Consider the following 18,599-nt stretch of genomic DNA (forward strand, 5'->3'; position numbering starts at 1 on the left):
TTCGGGTAGCTGCATTCAGACAGCTCTATATAAAATAGGCATTGCAAAACGAAGTATTATGAAAATTGGATTTTATTTATGCTAATATTTCAGTATAATGTGTATTATCTTTCATGGATGTCATCGACTTAAAAAATAAATAAAATATTCAAATAATTAAAAAAAAAAACTTTTCTTAAATAGATCACTACTTTTTATAACCAGAAAATGAACACACTCTCATTCCAATATTAAGATTTGATTAATGAAGAAATGGTATTCAAGATTTTTTGAATTCTCATATCTGAAATAACTATAATCTGGTTGTATTTATTTTTATTATACAAGTATCATCATAGAGTCAGAAGATTCATCATGGAAGATCCATTAATTACACAATACATATTACTCACACAACACCTATTATAATGCTCCTTAAATTCATTCCCTGATGAAGCATCTCTGGCAACTCATTCCACCCATTCAACCACCCTCAAAGCAAAAAAATATAGTCCTCACACCCTTGTTAACCATGCACTTACACAATTTCCATGGATAACCCTTCATTCTCTCCCTTCCTGCCATCTACTGATAAGTCTTCAATCCTGCAAGACTGCTTTAATAATTTATATGCTTCTATCATGTGTATCTGCTTTTCACCTATAAGCCAGCTTGTGAAGCCCATAGACCAATCTATTTTCAAAGGCTGCATTAGACTTGCCACAACTTTGACACATGCTCTGGCAGATCTGTGTACCCTAGTCCATATGTGGCATCATTAAAGCCTTTTACAGGGAAACAACAAATTCTCTACCCCTGCTTGTTAGTGTGTTCTTCAACAACCACATAATCTGAGATGTGCTGTGTTGGCTACCATCACAACACGTTCTCTAAACTTCAACTCCCTGTCCACAACTACCACCAAGTACCTGACCTCATTAGTTTCCTACAGATCCATCAATATAGTACACAGTTTGTGATCTCTTCTTCCCAAAGTACATCACCTTAGACCTGGCCACATTAAACTAGCAGCCAGTTATCTCTGCCCATACTGCAACTCTATTTAAAACTTCCTACAGGATTTCTGTTGCTTTCATTTACAATCTCTCTCTCTTCCCAGTTTAGAATCCTGTATCATTTCCTATATCACTGATGCACAAATTAAACAACAGAAGATCAAATACTAAGCCCTGCGAGTATACAATAGTTATCTGCCTTTTCGATTCAACTCCTCTACAAACCACTGTCTTATATCTGTCTATCATCCACCCACTATTCCAAATCACTAGATTCATATCCATTCCCATTTGTTCTAATTTATGCAACAGATTTCTATGTCAAATCCCTTTGAAATTTTAGCAATATCAATGAGTAGCCATTTCCCTTATCCAACTCAATTGTCACTTTATTATAAAAATTATGCAAATTACTAAGGTAAGGCCTACTGTTCACAAAACCATGTTGTCCCTTATAGAGTATCATATTCCTAACGTCCTAAATTCGCTCTTTCACTAATCTCTGCAATATCTGAACCACTACTAATGAGATGCCGAATGGCCTATAATTTGTTACTTCTGCTGTGGAGCTCCTTTATGCAGTGGGACTATTTTGTCCCCTTTTCATTCCACTGACAACTTCCTGGTAATGAGGCTTAAATAAATTAAATTTCCACTCAGCTTGGCCAGAGGAGCTCTAAACTCAATTATTGTTGATAATTCTCTTGAACATTCTTGTAAAACATTGGCCAATATGCCATCTAATCCCATGATTGTATTTGCATTGACCTCCATTTCTTCGACCTCTATTCTCATTCAATATCACAACTGGTATTGCAATATCACTACCTAGATGGCATATCCCTGCCAATTACTAACTCAGTAATTCAACTATTTGGTTTGCTGCTGTTATCTCCTCACCACCATCCTTCCTTTTACTTGACACATGGCAAAAAAACGCTTCACAATTTCTTCTGACTTCATCAGCTAGCTTTCTCTCACAATTAGCTTTGACTTTCCTTACCATACAAAGTCACCCCTGCATGCTGATCACCTTTTCCTTTATAATTCCTTGACAACTTTATCAAGGTCGGACACTGCTAATTTAACAGAATCTGAATCTCTCTTTAATATAGGAATATAACAATCTGTACATCAGCCATATGCAGAACAATGCTGATTATAAAATGTGAGTAAATTAACTAAAGTGGGACATCTTACCCTATTATATTTCTGACATATATGCAATAAAGAATCTTCCATATACTTTCCAAAAATTAACATAATTTTGTTAAATCATCTTTTTGAATGATAAATAACATAATTTTTTGTAGCATTCTCAAGTTACTGTTATGTTAAATGCATTTTTCTTTACGTTCTTTTTTTTTTTTAGTTTACCAATCTTTACTTACCAATGGCAGGATTAATAAATCGTAAGAATATAACAGTGCCAACTGCACTAATATTATGTGGAAAATTAGGAAATCTTTTATTCAAAACCTGATAAAGGCAGTGACACATGCTTCGCAGTTGATGAGGAAATCTGAAAACAGTAAGCACAGTATTCAAATATATTAATTTTCCTTTCATTTATTAAAAAAATAAATATATTTTTGCGACTAATAATCAAAGTTTGTAAATTTTTGGTATTACTTATGGCATGAATGCAAGGAGAAAATATTACATGAAAACTGTTTAATTCAATAAATATTCTAATTTTAAAAATTTAATAGATTAATTCTCAAAACTAACTGCCATTAATTTAATGGCAATCAACATGCTGTGATTTCAAACACATCGCTCATTTGTCAAGCTACACGTTTAAAGTCAGAGCATGTAATTTTATGCTTATTTATGTAGCTGTGCTATGTAACATTTATCACAATCTAGTTCCTGGCATCATAGGACTTTTATATATGCTGACCATAGTTGGTTTAAAATAATGCCTCGATATTTTTTTGTTGCATTTTGTTGAACAGCATGTCATTTTAACTGATTTTCTTTGAACATGCGAACATAGCTGTTGAATTAACATATGGCAGTCTTGCGAGTTGCTGAAGTATGTGATGCTTTTTCACTGGTAGCATGAAAAACTTACTGACGTAAGCTAACCTGAGTGCTTCATCTGTCTGAACATAATACAGACTTTACATGCAGCATGTAATGTGTCTTTTGTCAGACAGATGACACACTGCACATGCAGAATATTTTATATATGCATGTTGGTGAATTAGGTGGCTTTAGTGATGTACCATCATGGAGGCTTATCACTGCTGTGAAGGTAACTTTAAAATTATACTGATTTGATGTGCCAAAATATACGATAGTATTTGTAAAATTTTACTAACAGTTTTAAGAGGTAGCAAGGTTTTAAGAGGTCTAATATGTACATGGAATTCTCTGAAAAGATGGTCATTAAAAAACTCACAATTATGAAATTGATTTCTAATCAATCTGTCACAGACTGGCATAAGAAAAAAAACGACATAAAAAACTGCTCTATTTCTGTTTAATATAGATCTTTCAAAAGAAAAAATGGCTCTTAGATCATCAATTAGGCCTTAAATTTAAAATCCAAAATTACTGAATAGAAGGATTTGGGTTTTTGGTAAATAATGAACTTATATTCAGAAATTAAATTTATAACACAACCAGGAAAACTCAGAATAGTGATGATAGACTTTGATTCATGTTAATAGTTGTTTTATTCACAACAATTATGTGAGCTTCGAGGTTAGCTGCATTTTATCAGCTCAGCAGAAAATACATAGCACACTTTTTTGTGTGTAATGATCCCAGATGATTCTGTCATGGATTAAGTATCTAAATAACAGTGAAACATATTTTCCTAGGATGCATATGTACTTATAGTATAGTGACAGGAATTTCCTAAACATGTTTTGAGATTGATTGAAGTCTTCTAAGTAGGAATGTATGGATCGCTCTCTCAGTCAATCTCCCTATGGACTTCTGACATGATGTATTAGTTTTTTTTTTTTCATCTCTCTCTCTCTCTCTCTATATATATATATATATAGTCAAGTAAAAGCAGGAACTTGATTTTGCCAGCACCAATGGCACCTGCCTCTCCTTATATCTTCTAGCATCTTGCCGGGTATAAAGACTATCAATTTTCTTTCCCTTTCTTCTTGAGATGTGTCAAAATTATCTGAGGATTCTTCTCTCCACCAGATATAGAGACTAATTTCAAGATTTAATTGATCTCTGATGTGGTCTCATTGGTTCTTTTCTCTGTCCGAAGAACTCAAAGCATCTTTCTTTTCACATTTCAAAGCACTGATCTCATATTCTTAATTGCTTTCACTGCCCAAGACTCTAAGCTATCTTAGAGTCTTGGGGCAGCTTTCACTGCCCCAAGACTCTAAGAAGTCAGGAGAAGACTAAGGATCTGACCACTCTGATCTATGTGTTGGTGAGCTGAGCCATTGTGGATTTTCTCAATGTAATCCATCTTCTTACTTCATGCATATGACTCCTGTTGACAGAGAGCAATGAGCCCAAACCGATCAACTTTATCTATGTTAGTCAGCAGTCCTAAAGGAGTTCCATAATGTTTACTATGTAGGATCATCAGCTTAGTTTTATCTCGAGTCCATATCAAACTATGCCACTATTCTTCCAAGGAGTTGGTTCATATCCTTTTCATTTTCTATTAGTAATACTATGTTATCAATGTGTCTTAAGTTATTGATTCTTGAACCACCTATCAATATATGTCTCTATTCCATTTATTATTATTAATATTATTACAGGCAACTCCAAGAAGTAGTCCTTAGACTCACTGCATGTCAAGAACTATTCAGCATTCGCACAGTATCTATCATACTTTGCTTTGAACTCATTCACAGTCATGGCACCCACAACAGACTCTGGCAACTTATTCCATTCATTTACCACTCTCCCAGTAAAAAACCTAGTTCTAACACCCTTGCTAACTACACTCTTGCTCAATTTCCATGGATGGCCCTAGTTATCCCACCACCAGACCGCTTCTGAAAAATTTCCTCTGATTAATCCTGTAAAAACCCCTCAATCATTTGAATGACTCAATCATATCACCCTTTTCCACCTACCAACGAATTTCTGTAACCCAAAGATCTTCAACCTCTTCTCATTAGGTTCATTCCATAGACCAGCTATTATCTTGGTCACGTGCCTCTGGATCCTCTCTACCTCCTCCCCATCAAGAAGAAACCCTGATACCCAGATCTGGGCACAGTAGTCAAGATGGGGTCTTATCAAGGCTTGATAAAGAGGAACAATAACCTGCTTGTCTCTGCTCATCAAAGTATTCTTCAGTAACCAAGTGATCTGATGAGCTAATTTAGCCACTTTTGCTATGTGCTCCTCCCCCCCCAAACTTCAAGTCTCTTTCCACCAACACTCCCAAATTCCTGGCTTCATCAATTTCCTGGAGTGCAGTTCCACTAATGTGGTATACTGCTGCTAATCTATTCACCCCAAAATGCATAACCTTACATTTTGCCATATTAAACTGACATCGATTCTCCTTAGCCCAGTCTGCCAATCTATCCAAATCATCCTGCAAAATTCTGACCTCATGTGTATTCACTATTGCTCTATCCAAATTTGCAATATTGGCAAATGAATTGAACAATTCCTCTCAGATCCTTTCTTATATCATTAATGAACAAATTAAATAGCAGAGGTCCAAGAACCTTGTGGCACACCATTAGTTACAGGCCTTCTTTTGGACTCTACTCCTGAATAAACTGCTCTCTGATATCTCTCTCTCTCTATCAACTACCCTCCTATCCATCTCACCAACCCTATAATCCATCCCCATGTGCGGCAGTTTACTGATTAGAATTCCATGTGGTATCCTGTCAAAGGCCTTAGCAAGGTCCAGCAGTATCACTGTAAACCCATTACCCTTATCCAGTTCAGCTGTCAGTGTATTATAAAACGTGAGCAAGCTACTGAGGCATGATCTACCCTTCACAAAACCATGCTATCCCCCATACAGTATTCCATTTCCATCTATCCATTCCTGTATTTTGCTCGACTAATTTCTCCAAAATTTGAAAACTCCTGATAATTGGTAATTTGCAACAGCAGCCTTGGAGCCTCCTTTATGCAATGGAATGATTTTCCCCTCTTTCCACCACCCCTTCAGAACTAACCCAGAGCTGAGACTTAAACAATATTGTCAAGAACACTGACAATTTCTTTGCCACTTCACATAAGACTCGAGCTGTTATACCATCCAATCGCATAGATGTATTCACATGAAGGTTTTGTAATATACTATTCACGTCAATTCCTGTATGAGCCATTGGTTCTCCAAAGCAAGGTATTTGCTTAGTAATTCTACTATTTCGACTGATTCAGTGATCTCCCTCCCATCAGCAATCCTTAAAATTTTGCCGTATACATTCTGACATATACATTTTTTTCTTTTACTTGCAGCATATCAAAAGAACTGTTTGGGATTCTTTTTTAGCTTGCGTTGCTAAATTCCTTTCATAATCTGCTTTTTCTTTTCTTACCACACTAGTTACCCTTCTGTCCTGTGCTTTGTACTGTTCGTGTGCCTGCAGATACCTTTCTCCTGAAATTCCCTCCACAATTGTTTCTTTTTTTTGCAGATCAAGCTTAATGGTGTTATTCATCCATTTTAACTCCCACTTGATTTACTCTCTGGACTCTAGGTATGCCGTTAGCCATTACCTCGCTCAAACGCCTTATCCAGGAATCTCTCAATGATTTCTTCATCACAGAGATTGAAAAGTCCAAGAGATAGTATAAAACTTTGTCTTACTCTTTTTTTTTTTTGTAAACAGAACTAATCTGATAACATATTATCAATTCTAACTGCAGGTTGGTTATTGTTGTCAAATTGACTTACCAACTAGATATGATGTTGGGGAAAGAATGTCTTAGACATTCTTTTTAACATCAATTTCTAATTTACACAGTTAAAGGTTTTGGTGTAGTCAATAAAGCTTAAGTAAGCAAGATTACCAAATTCTCTTAATTTCTCAATAAGGTGTTTGAGATTTGAGATCTCATCTGTTACCTCTTCCCTTCCTGAATTGCTCTAAAGAGATAGAACCTTTTTTCAAGTAATTATGAATGCTTTCTTTGATAATATAAAGCATGATTTGGCTTGTATTTGAGATTAATGCCACTGTTCTACAGATTTCACATTTCTTGGTGTTTCCTTTTTTATGGATTGGTGTGAAGATTGTTCTCACCCAGAACATTAGCCAGATACCAATAACCCAAATTCAACTGCATAATTTCAGCAACCCCTGCTCTGCCCATGCTCTTTATCATCTCAGTATAAATTCTATCATTACCTGTTGTTTTTCCAGCTTTCATATTTTTGATAACTAGTTCCACCTCCTCTCTGAGAATGAGAAGCTCATTTGCTCATGTTTGTATTAAACATTCATTATATAATATATATGAATTTTGTATACATCCTCACAGTATTCCTTTCCCATCTCTAAAATTTCTTGTTTCTTGGTTAGAATGTGGCCATGTTTATCTTCTATGTTGTAGTTATTTGCCTGAAACTATTAAAGAGCACTTTGATTTTTGAAAAGCAAAAGTTTGTTTCATTACTGTCCTTATGGGGGATATCTCCTCACAAATTTTATTAATATGTTTCTCTTCTACAAGATTTTCTACTGCTTTAATTTGCTCTTCCCCTGGATATTTCTTTCCTGTTTGATGTCGTCCAAATATAGTGAGTGGGAAGCTACTAGTCTGGCATACCAACGAGGCACCATTGTGCTCAGAGCAAAAAGGAATGTGCATCTTCAATCAAGACAACAGTTAACTATGAGGTTAAATGGATCCATTTCTCAATCCAACACAAAATCTGCCAAGAAACAAGTTAATCTCTTAGGAAAATATTAAGATTAGGAACCTGGATTGTTTGTGGTCTCCTGCAGACAGGAAAATTAGAAGATATACTCCAGGAAAAAATTACTCTTCAAAGTTCAAACATTTTAAATATTGCTGAACCCACTGGAGAGGGTCAGGATATTTTGTGGCCAAGATGACCAATACCATCTAATTCTCTGGTTTGCAATAATTTAACTATGCTGGCATAGTGGTGATAGTTGATAGTAATACAGCAAAAGATGTACTTGGTGTCAACTTTATCATCATAACACCAAATAGGGGTATAGGCCAATATATAATATAATATATAATAAAATATAATAAAATCTGCCAAGAAACAAGTTAATCTCTTAGGAAAATATTAAGATTAGGAACCTGGATTGTTTGTGGTCTCCTGCAGACAGGAAAATTAGAAGATATACTCCAGGAAAAAATTACTCTTCAAAGTTCAAATATTTTAAATATTGCTGAACCCACTGGAGAGGGTCAGGATATTTTGTGGCCAAGATGACCAATACCATCTAATTCTCTGGTTTGCAATAATTTAACTATGCTGGCATAGTGGTGATAGTTGATAGTAATACAGCAAAAGATGTACTTGGTGTCAACTTTATCATCATAACACCAAATAGGGGTATAGGCCAATATATAATATAATATATAATAAAATATAATAGACAAAAAAGGATATTGGATGGATAATGAGACTGAAATAGACTCCTTATCCATCCAATATCCTTTTTTGAGGTCTACCCTGAGTCCTAGCTTTATCAGCAATGGAATTGTGACCTCAAGGATTAAATGCAAGACCTCAACCAATCAATCATGTGTTTTCAGGCTTATGCTCCTACGGCTGAAATTAATGAGGATACCATTGACATCTTCTACAATGAATTAAATATAGCCTTTAGAGCAGTGGTCACCAAAGTGGTCGATATAACATTGTTAGGGGTCAATTCGGGCTCAGGGGTCGACTGAAAAATATAAAACATCGCTGTACGGGTAATATTTAATTCGGTTAACTTGGATTACCTCCATCCTGAATGACAATGCAATTAAGAGTGAATCGAGGGAACAGTGACATAAATAGGACCTGTAAGATGGAGCAAGGTCGTGAAAATATGAAAATTTGAAAACATGCACATTCCAGATTGGGCTATCACTCCATTTTCTGCAGATATTGAAAATATCGAATGTAACTTACAAGATGAACTTGTTGAATTGTCAGTTGATCTTGAAGCTAAGACGCTTTTTAAAAATAGGACTTTGTTACTTTTGGACGAATATAAATGTTGTAGAAAAATATCCAAAACTTTCTGAAGTGGTACTCCCCTTTTTTGCTTGCATTTCCAAGCTCGTACATGGTTGAAGCTGGTTTCAGCCATGTTAATTCCATTTTCACAAAACAAAGAAATAAGCTAGATATAGAATTCTGTGGCAATTTAAGGCTGAAACTTACTAATTTTGAACCCAACATTGCTAATCTTGTCAAGAGTCACGAAGCACACCCTTCACGTTGACAACGTTAGTAAATTGTATACTAAGTTAATAAAAGTCTTATTTTCATATATATAAGGAAGATTGTATTATTATTTTGTTATCTAAATTAAATTTTATATTTTATATATTATTTATCTCTCCTATCAAATATGTAATGTTAAGAAGGACGTCAAAAAAAAAAAGTATTCCTTTGACGTTAAGCCAATATAATAATATATACTATATCATACATACAATAAGCACTGTAACCATAAAATAAACAATCTAAAAACTAACATAAGCGTCTTTTTTGCTTGTCCTATTATAATTACATAATAGTAGAGGGGGGGGTCGATAAAAAGTCAAGAAACTCTTGAAGGGGGTCGACGGTCGAAGAAGTTTGGCGACCCCTGCTTTAGAGGAAAACTAAACGAGAGGACAATGCACCAAAGAGACCTAAATGCCAAGACTGGAAGTAGAAATCATGGTGAAAGCACATATGCAAGGTATACACTTAGTGCTAGAAATCAGAGATCTTAAAAGCTAATAGATTTTTGCAGTGAGAATGAACTGCCTATCATAAACACATTTTTCCAACAACATCAGAGGAGACTCTACACCTGGAGGTCCCCTATAAACAGATTTAGAAATGAGACTATATAATGATTCCAAACAGATGGAAAACTATGGTAAAATATTTAATTTACCATCTTCACTTCAAAGACTTGTCCCAGAGCAGTCTGAATCATATCACAATTCCTGATGTTAGAATCCATTTATAAATCATAAAGAACAAACCAGTAAACGGTTTTGTTTTACCAGAATCCCTGATGCATATAAAAATAAAAGCAAAGAAACATTCCATGAGTGTAACAAAATGCCATATCAGATGAATTATGGAACCATGCCAAAATGATCTTGAATGAAACAGCAAATCATCATCATCAAATTCTTGCCATGTACCCTAAAGGGATGTACAGGATATGATAGTATTACATGAAAAATTTACATCATTACTAACTTCTTATCTACAATTTTCCTCGAAATCAATATGTTACCTGTAAAGACTCCAACATTATCAGATCTTATATTTCAATCTTCTAAGGCACTTTTTATCATATCAATCCACCTATATCTTGGTCTTCCTCTGGGTCTTTTTCTTGCAAACCCAGCAGAGAACACTTGTTTTGCTAATCTTTCCTCTCCCATTCTGTTTAATATTGTCAGCATTATTAAATAGATGCCTTCTGTTCATGCCTCTAATCTTTCTCATATCTGCAGTCTCTAGTCTTTGGCTAAGTGTTTCACTTCTAACCCAGCTCTCAGATCCATAAGTTAAAATTGGTTTAAACACTGTCATGTATGCAGCTAATTTAGTGTTTTGACTAATTTCTCTCTTATTACATAAATTTGGTATTAAAACAATATTTAATACCAAATTTATTCAACTGACTTCCTACCATACCAGCTTTGTTGATTCTGTTGTCTATTTCCATATTTAATTTACCATCTTCACTAAAAATCGTGCCTAAGTAGCTGAAATGTTTTACTTGTTCTATAGGTTCTCCATTCACAATCCAGTTGATATTTTCAATGTTTTTGCCCATTTTCATTGTCTTTGTCTTTTTATTGCTGACCTTCATACCATATCTATTACAACAGGAATTCAATTTAGTCAGGGAATCTTGCAGACTCGTAGCAGATTTATTTAGAAGTATGACATCTGCATAAAGCAAAGAGCTGACATTAACATCTCATTTTGATATCAGGTTTAATACCATTTTCCTTCATAAAGTGATCCACATAGATAATGAATAACAGCAGGGATAATGTACATTCTTGTCTGACACTGGATTTAACATTAAACCATCTTCCAGTACTTCCTTCAATTCTATTTCTAACTATTCTAATAGCAAATCATTATATCCCAAAAACAAGTAGAAAGAAAATGAATAACATGCTTTCAAGAGAAAGGACTGATATCTGACCAACCACAGAAGTATGGATAATCTATGGAAATATTTTTGAGGTGACTCAATGGCGATGACCTTTCAACAGACAAAAAAGAGAAATGGTGTATTGACATTTTAACATTTTTTTTTAAATTTTTAATCATTTTTAATTTTAACATGTGGAATTTCAGGTAATGAGTTCTACCGTGGCATAGTTGAAATGATAACAATGCTTGAGATGCTGTGATCTTCTTCAGTATAACAGCCCAACTTTAAACTTGGGCTGTATACTGTTCACAATGTACTATTTAGTACATTGTGAACCCAAACGTGATATGGATCATATATTAATATAATAACCTGGTAGGAATTTTTATTTTTATAATGCAATTAAGTGCTAACTGAGCATTCATTAACACTTAAGTATTAATTAAGAGAGAATTCACTTCAACACAGTGATTGGGATGGGTGATCAATAATCAGTTTTTGGAAAAAATCTATGAATTTAGAAAGCATGTTGCTTTCTAAATTCAGACAATTTGAACCTTGATTATCTAATGTCCAAATACCCAAACTGCAAAGTCATCCATCTAGGGTCTTCAATGTCCAGAAATCAATGTGATGTCACTATCCCCATTACAGTGATCAACAGATGAAGGGGGATGTACTGGTCAAACTCAAACTGCCTATCTACCAACCAGAATTGCAGATTTCTTCTTCTTCCTATCATGGATTTTAGGCCAGGTGGCCTGTTCCGGTCCGATGTCATCTCTTTCTTGGTCTTCCGATTCTTCTTTTTCCACTTATTTTATATTTGTATATAAATTTATTATAATTAAATAATATTATATATAATAAAATAATATAATTATTATTATATTCTTCAGTAGCTCACCAATACAAAATATATTGTAAATGTCAGTTCTCTCCTTCAAGCTCAGATCATATTTTCTTCCAATATTTCCATAATATGGAACATCACCCAGCAATCTTTGTTTTATATCTTGTGGCATTATACTGGTGCAATAAGCTAGGCCAAAGCTCTGTTTCCCATTTAGTTTACACTACAGTTCTGAGGGGGGAAAAAAATTGCAAAAGCCAAATACAGAACAACTTGTCTCCTGTTCAAATAGCTCTCAAACCTTCTGGTTGGCCTTTGCTAAGGCCACTGACCTCCATGTCCCAACTCTCATATAACTAAATTGCACTTCAGTAGATTTCCAGGTATCATTCTTCTGCTCTGATTCATGCAGAAGAAACCATGTAGTGTTTTGCCAGAATCAAAAGAATCCTGAATAGCTTGAACACTATCAGGTCTTTTGTTCCGATGGCAATCTTCTGACTGTGCTCAAATTTGTGCTCCTGAATTAACACACCATTAAATCAGCTTTTAATACTTTACTAATCATCTGGTATTTAACCTGCAACATAAAAAGAAATCCATATTCCATTCTCAAATATTATAATAGTAATAATATTTTTGCATAGGTAATTCTCCATGGGGTGCACAGACTCATCAGGGAGATTCAAACTATCCATACTATCTATTGTCTTTCCCTTCAAACTCACTGACAGACAAAGCACTCACAACAGATATATTACCACCTTTCAGATAACAAAAAAATTACCTCAGCAGACTCCAATGAGATATCAAGGTCATCAACACTAAACATTCAGCAAGTAATATCACATCAGAGATAATTCTGCTAAATGACTGTCCATGTTACAATTACAAAAACTCTTACTCTTAAAATGGAATAATTTTACTGTACAGATGTATCTGTTATAGTATTATTGAATAATGATAATACAAAAGTGGAGAACTGATTCAGAGTGATGCATGTGTTTGATGTCAGTGCATGCTATTCTTAATATTGTAGAACATCAATCCTGAAACTGAAGGTTAACTATTTTATGGCATGGAATGGAATATTAAACAAGGCAGAAGGAATATTGAAATAAATTATGGAATTATAATGCCTTAGTGAACTTATACAAAAAGTCCAATCTTTATCGAATCGAAATGATTCTCTCTCTCTCTCTCTCACAAAAGTTTGGGAGATTCTTATCTTATGTAACCATCAAAGAAATAGGTTTAAGAATTATTGAATAATAGTTTATTAATATTAATTCCTAGCACGTGGCAACAGTTTTTAATTGGTAATCCTGATTGTTATGTACTTTGTATTTATTCCATTCCTTTGAACTGCTTATTGTCTACACTGATGATGTACTGTTAATTTCAGTACGAAATATCTGTACCTTCATTTCATTAAGTTAATTACTGTGGTTATAGTGTAATTTATTATTTATACAAAAAGTATTTATCGCCAAAAAAAAAAAAAAAAAGGCACATGCTCACAAATATGGGAGTGATGTGCACATGTTGACTGGCAATAATTACTATCAAAGAGACTACTGGCAGCAGAGAGGAAAAAAAAGTGGAGCATTCAAATATTATGCAAAAATACAGATTCAGACTTCTGGACATATGCTATTTTCAAAGTGTTTCTCACAGGGTTTTCTATTGAATTAAGGAGAGCAATGCAATTGCATATGGTTTCTTTTCTTTGACTGAAATATAAAAACCTATTCAGATAAATTCCTACATTATACTATGCAAACTGTATAATTCGGCGCTTTGACGTGTGGCTGGTGGCTGATTTAGCTGCATAAAGTTGTTTACGTTTTAGTGAAATATTTTTGTTGAGGAGTATTTCTTTTAAAATTATGATGTTTAGCTTGAGCACATTGCGTATAGTTTGTGTAAATTGTCTATTGGTTTTTAGTGAGTATACTTTATGAAACTGTAGTGGTAGAGAATGTGCGAGCAACTAAGCATAATTTGAGTGGAAGCATATTATAGTACTTTGTTGTATGCAACTGCTTAAGAATTTCTGTCGCTAGCACTATGCTGCTCAATTTAGTTAAGGAATCCTAATATAAGGGGAGGGTTAGCGAGGGGCCAACCACTCCTCCAGTAAAAACCCTATTGGTTATGAAAAGCACCACAGAAGCCTCAGAATTTCGGATGCCTTTGTGACAATGATTATTAATCATTTTGGGACCCGGAATATACATAGTTTGGTGAAAGAAGGAGCTCTTTTTAATGTGACGAATGTCTTACAACAGTATAAAATTGGACTTTGTGCTGTACAAGAAGTGCGTTGGCTGGGACAAGGCTCGACCTGCAATCAGGGGTCGAGCTCAGAACTGCGATTTTAGTTAGTGATAACTTTTTGTGTAATATTTTAAATTTTAAACCTGTGAACAATCGGCTGTGTACTATTGGAGTTAAGGGACATTTTCAAAATGTGTCTATTGTGAACTGTTATGCGCCTACCGAAGAGAGCTCGGAGGAAGCTAAAGATTGTTTCTATGAAGTGCTTGAGCGTACTTGTAATAATCTACCGTCCTATGACGTCAAGCTAGTGGTGGGAGATTTCAACGCGAAGCTGGGGAGAGAGCATGTGTGGCACCCTTTCGTGGGTAGTGAGAGCCTACACAAGGAGTGCAATGATAACGGGATCCGACTTGCGAGTTTTGCCGCCGCTACGGGATGCTTTGTAAAGAGCACTATGTTTGCACATAAAGACGTCCACAAACAGACCTAGAGATCACCAGACGGTAGAACAGCTAACCAAATAGGCCATGTACTAGTGTATCGACGTCACCACAGCTCCATCTCGGATGTGAGAAGTTTCAGAGGGTCAGATGGAGATAGCAACCACTATCTTCTGCTAGCCTACAATTTCAGGCATAGAATTGCAGTTCAGAAGCCCACTTGTCCTACCATACAATCGGCATGGGACCTGGACAAGTTGAAAACAGCGGAAGGCAAGTGGGCTTTCCAGTTAGAGTTGCAGAATCATTTTGGGGAGTTACAGGAGGAAGAGGATGATCCAGATGGGATATGGGACACCATCAAAAATATGATTGCGTTAGCTGCCTCGAGAATTCTGAGAAAGAGAAAGAGGAGGAGAAAAGCATGGTTTAATAGACAGTGTGAAGAAGCTGTAGCGAAATGAAGGGAAGCACTATTGAACTACCTAGCAGATAGTAGGAAGAAAGCTGCATATGAGAGGATGAGAAGAGTGGTGAATACATGTCTACGCAGGGAAAAGCGGAAATATCTTAATGAGAAAGTGGCTAGTATAGAGAGAAATAGGGTGAGGAATAATGGACGGGAGATGTTCCGGACGATCAAAGCCATGCGAGGTGCCCAGACACAAGCGGCAACCATAAGAGATCAGAGTGGAAATCTATTAACAAACTCAAAAGATGCTCTTGCTCGGTGGCGTAGATATTTTGCGAACTTGCTGAAATGTCAATGCTGGAACATCAATATCGGAGGATTATACTCCTTATCAAACTGCTGAACCATTTATTGAAGAGCCAACATTTAGTGAGCTTACTCGTGCTATCTGCAAGCTGAAAAATAATAAGGCTCCAGGAGTGGACTGCCTACCGGCAGAGCTCCTGAAAAATGGTGGGGACGTCCTGCTGGAGCAGCTGCACCGGCTCATCTTGATGATCTGGCGAGAAGAACGGCTGCCGGATGAGTGGAAGGAGTCGCTGATCACCTCAGTATATAAGAAAGGAGATAAGACTCAATGCAGCAACTATAGGGCATCTCACTGCTGTCAACTGGCTACAAGGTGCTGTCTAACATCACGCTAATGCGCCTCACACCATTGCAGAAGAGTGCCTTGGTGACTACCAGACGGGCTTCAGGAGGAACCATTCTACAATAGACCAACTCTTTATGCTGCGCCAAGTTTTTGAAAAGTGCTGGGAATATAACCAGGAAGTTCATAATATTTTCATAGCCTTTTCTAAAGCCTATGACTCAATGATACGCCCAAAAATATGGCAAGTGTTAGAAGAGCTGGGAATTCCTCGAAAACTCAGAAAAATGGCACAGGTGTGCATAGCTCGTTCGAGAGCAAGAGTGAAAGCAGAAGGTGACCTTTCGGACCGGTTTCAAGTACAGACCGATGTGAAGCAGGGTGATGGGCTTTCTCCGATTCTCTTCAAACTAGTGTTGGAAAAAGTAATTAGAAACACACAGCAAGTGGCAGGTGAAGTCGACATGGGGGTGCAAGTTAGGATTCTTGGCTACACTGATGATCTGAACGTTATGGCGCATCAACGGGACGATGCGGTGGCATTGGTTACTGCTATTGAAGAAGCTGCAGAAGAAGTTGGCCTGAAAATAAATGCCGAGAAGACAAATACCTTTTTATGAGTCGCCATGCTGCTCAAGATCCAGAGGGAGCTGCACAGTTTGAGAAGGTGAAGGTATTTAGGTACTTGGGTTCTTTCGTAACTGAACACAACAAAGTTGAGGCTGATGTCCAGAGTCAGGTAAATGCTGCAAATGTGGCCTATTATCAGGTGCGTCCCCTTTTCGCCTCGCACTTGCTGGGACTACACAAGACTTCGATCAGGCCTGTTCTCCTCTACGGTGCTGAAGTGTGGACTCTCACGGCGAAACAAGCCGATCACCTGAGAGTATTCGAGAACAAGAAGCTACGATGTATCTATGGAGGGATCATGGCAGACGGAGTCTGGAGGAAGCGGTCCAATGCTGCCATACACGCTTTATACAACTTGGCAGACGTCTTGATGGAGCTGCAAGCCCGGTGTCTTCAGTGGCTGGGGCACCTGTACCGTATAGGCCCCGAAAGGATTGTGAGACAAGTGTGGGAGGCCCGACCCCGATCAGGGAGACCGAGAAAGAGATGGGAGAATTAGGAGAAGGAAGACCTGCAGGCTGTCGGGCTGGAAACCAGAACATGGCGGACAGTTGCAGAGGACCGTGCCCAGTGGCGAAATGTGGTGTTTGAGGCCAAAAGTCCCCCCTGGCTAATAGCACCTGGCTAATGTAATGTATACTATGCAAGAACATTCTTCATATTACAAGAATTCAGAGATGCTTCTGCTGGCAAATATTCTATCTACTATTTTAGGGTAGTTAATGATAGATCACTATGATGTAATTCTTGGCTTAGATTTTCCTCATTATGACTAATCAATACTTTAAATTAGCTCATGTCAATATATTTTTTTAAACACAATTAAACTCAATGAATGTGTGTGGGGGGGGGTAATAAAATCTCACATAAAACAGACTTTATGCTCTAATATTATTTTATTAATAATTTTGTACATAATAACTGCTGCAAATATCTGATTAATTAAATCATTTATTTTGATATAATTGGAGTCATTTATAATTTCAGATAGAGTATTTTAAAATTAGTTTTTTTTTTTTTTTAAAGCTGAACTGAAAACTTGAGTCTGAAATCATAACTGCATTTCCTATGTTCCTTATTAAAAAATTATGGAAACAATTACCATGTTATGATAAAACTTCAGCTTAATATAATCAAAATAATTACTCGAGCTTCATATGAAGATCATCATCTCAAGTATACACACATATACAAAGAAACAAGCTATGTTACAATCTACATTGTAAGCTACTACAGTCACAATAATCTGGTCAATCATTGACACTACTGGTCTGACCTCTGGTGGAAAAAAATTACTACTCAATGCTAGGGTCCTGTTATTTGGTTACAGTTCATTAAGAGATACATTAAGCTAGACATCATGTGCTCTTACATAATTATTCACAGATAAATCAGAACAAAACACTATAGATAGGGCCAATAAAGACTGAAATGAAAGGGATGGGGGAATTCATTTCCTAAGGATAAATCTGGTTAGCATATCAGCATTAAGAGTAATGAAAATGCCTCCATAGCAGAACTGGAAGAACAACTGAACAATGCACCCTTCGACTGGAAAAGACCTGGGTTCGATTCTCGTTGTGATGAGAGGAATCTTTATATGTTTTTTTCCCCCCTTTCCTACTGAAGGTGAGTTAGCTGATCTCATATGCAGATAACAGGGTTTTTCATCCCGGGCCTTCTAAAATCTACACTTAAGAGATTTTCCTATGCAAAAATATTAAAATCACCCATTCTCTGACTCATTCCATTATCGGATTGTTTAACATATACTTAATCATGATTGTTTAACATATACTTAATCATGTCTACCAGACTAAACACCTTTTTTCACAATAACAAAAATGTTCAGAGTCAGTTTCTTTGTTAGGGCCTTTTCAGAAAATATTAACATTTTCTTCTTCTTTTCCATGGGATCCTTTCATATCTCCTTTATGTAGCATACAATATTATTTCTCCTGTCTCACTGAAGTATAAATACTCTTACCTCTTGCAGTTCTATTTGATGAACAGTTTACTGTACCAGAGGAAAAACGTTT

The 18,599-nt window shown here is 36.1% G+C and overlaps 1 protein-coding gene across 1 annotated transcript in view; it reads right to left on the reverse strand.

Annotated features, from left to right (window-relative positions):
• The window catches only part of Nf1 (neurofibromin 1), a 1,119,557-nt gene that overhangs the window by 538,095 nt on the left and 562,863 nt on the right, over window positions 1–18,599 (reverse strand). The window contains exon 30 of the mRNA XM_090400295.1: window positions 2,387–2,517. Coding sequence (XP_090256421.1) covers window positions 2,387–2,517 — 131 coding nt within the window. The remainder of the gene's footprint in view (window positions 1–2,386; window positions 2,518–18,599) is intronic.

The sequence above is a fragment of the Typopeltis vanoorti genome, chromosome 11, assembly GCF_054136105.1.
Source record: "Typopeltis vanoorti isolate ZY-2024b chromosome 11, IOZ_Tvanoo_1.0, whole genome shotgun sequence".
NCBI classification, from domain to species: Eukaryota; Metazoa; Arthropoda; class Arachnida; order Uropygi; family Thelyphonidae; genus Typopeltis; species Typopeltis vanoorti.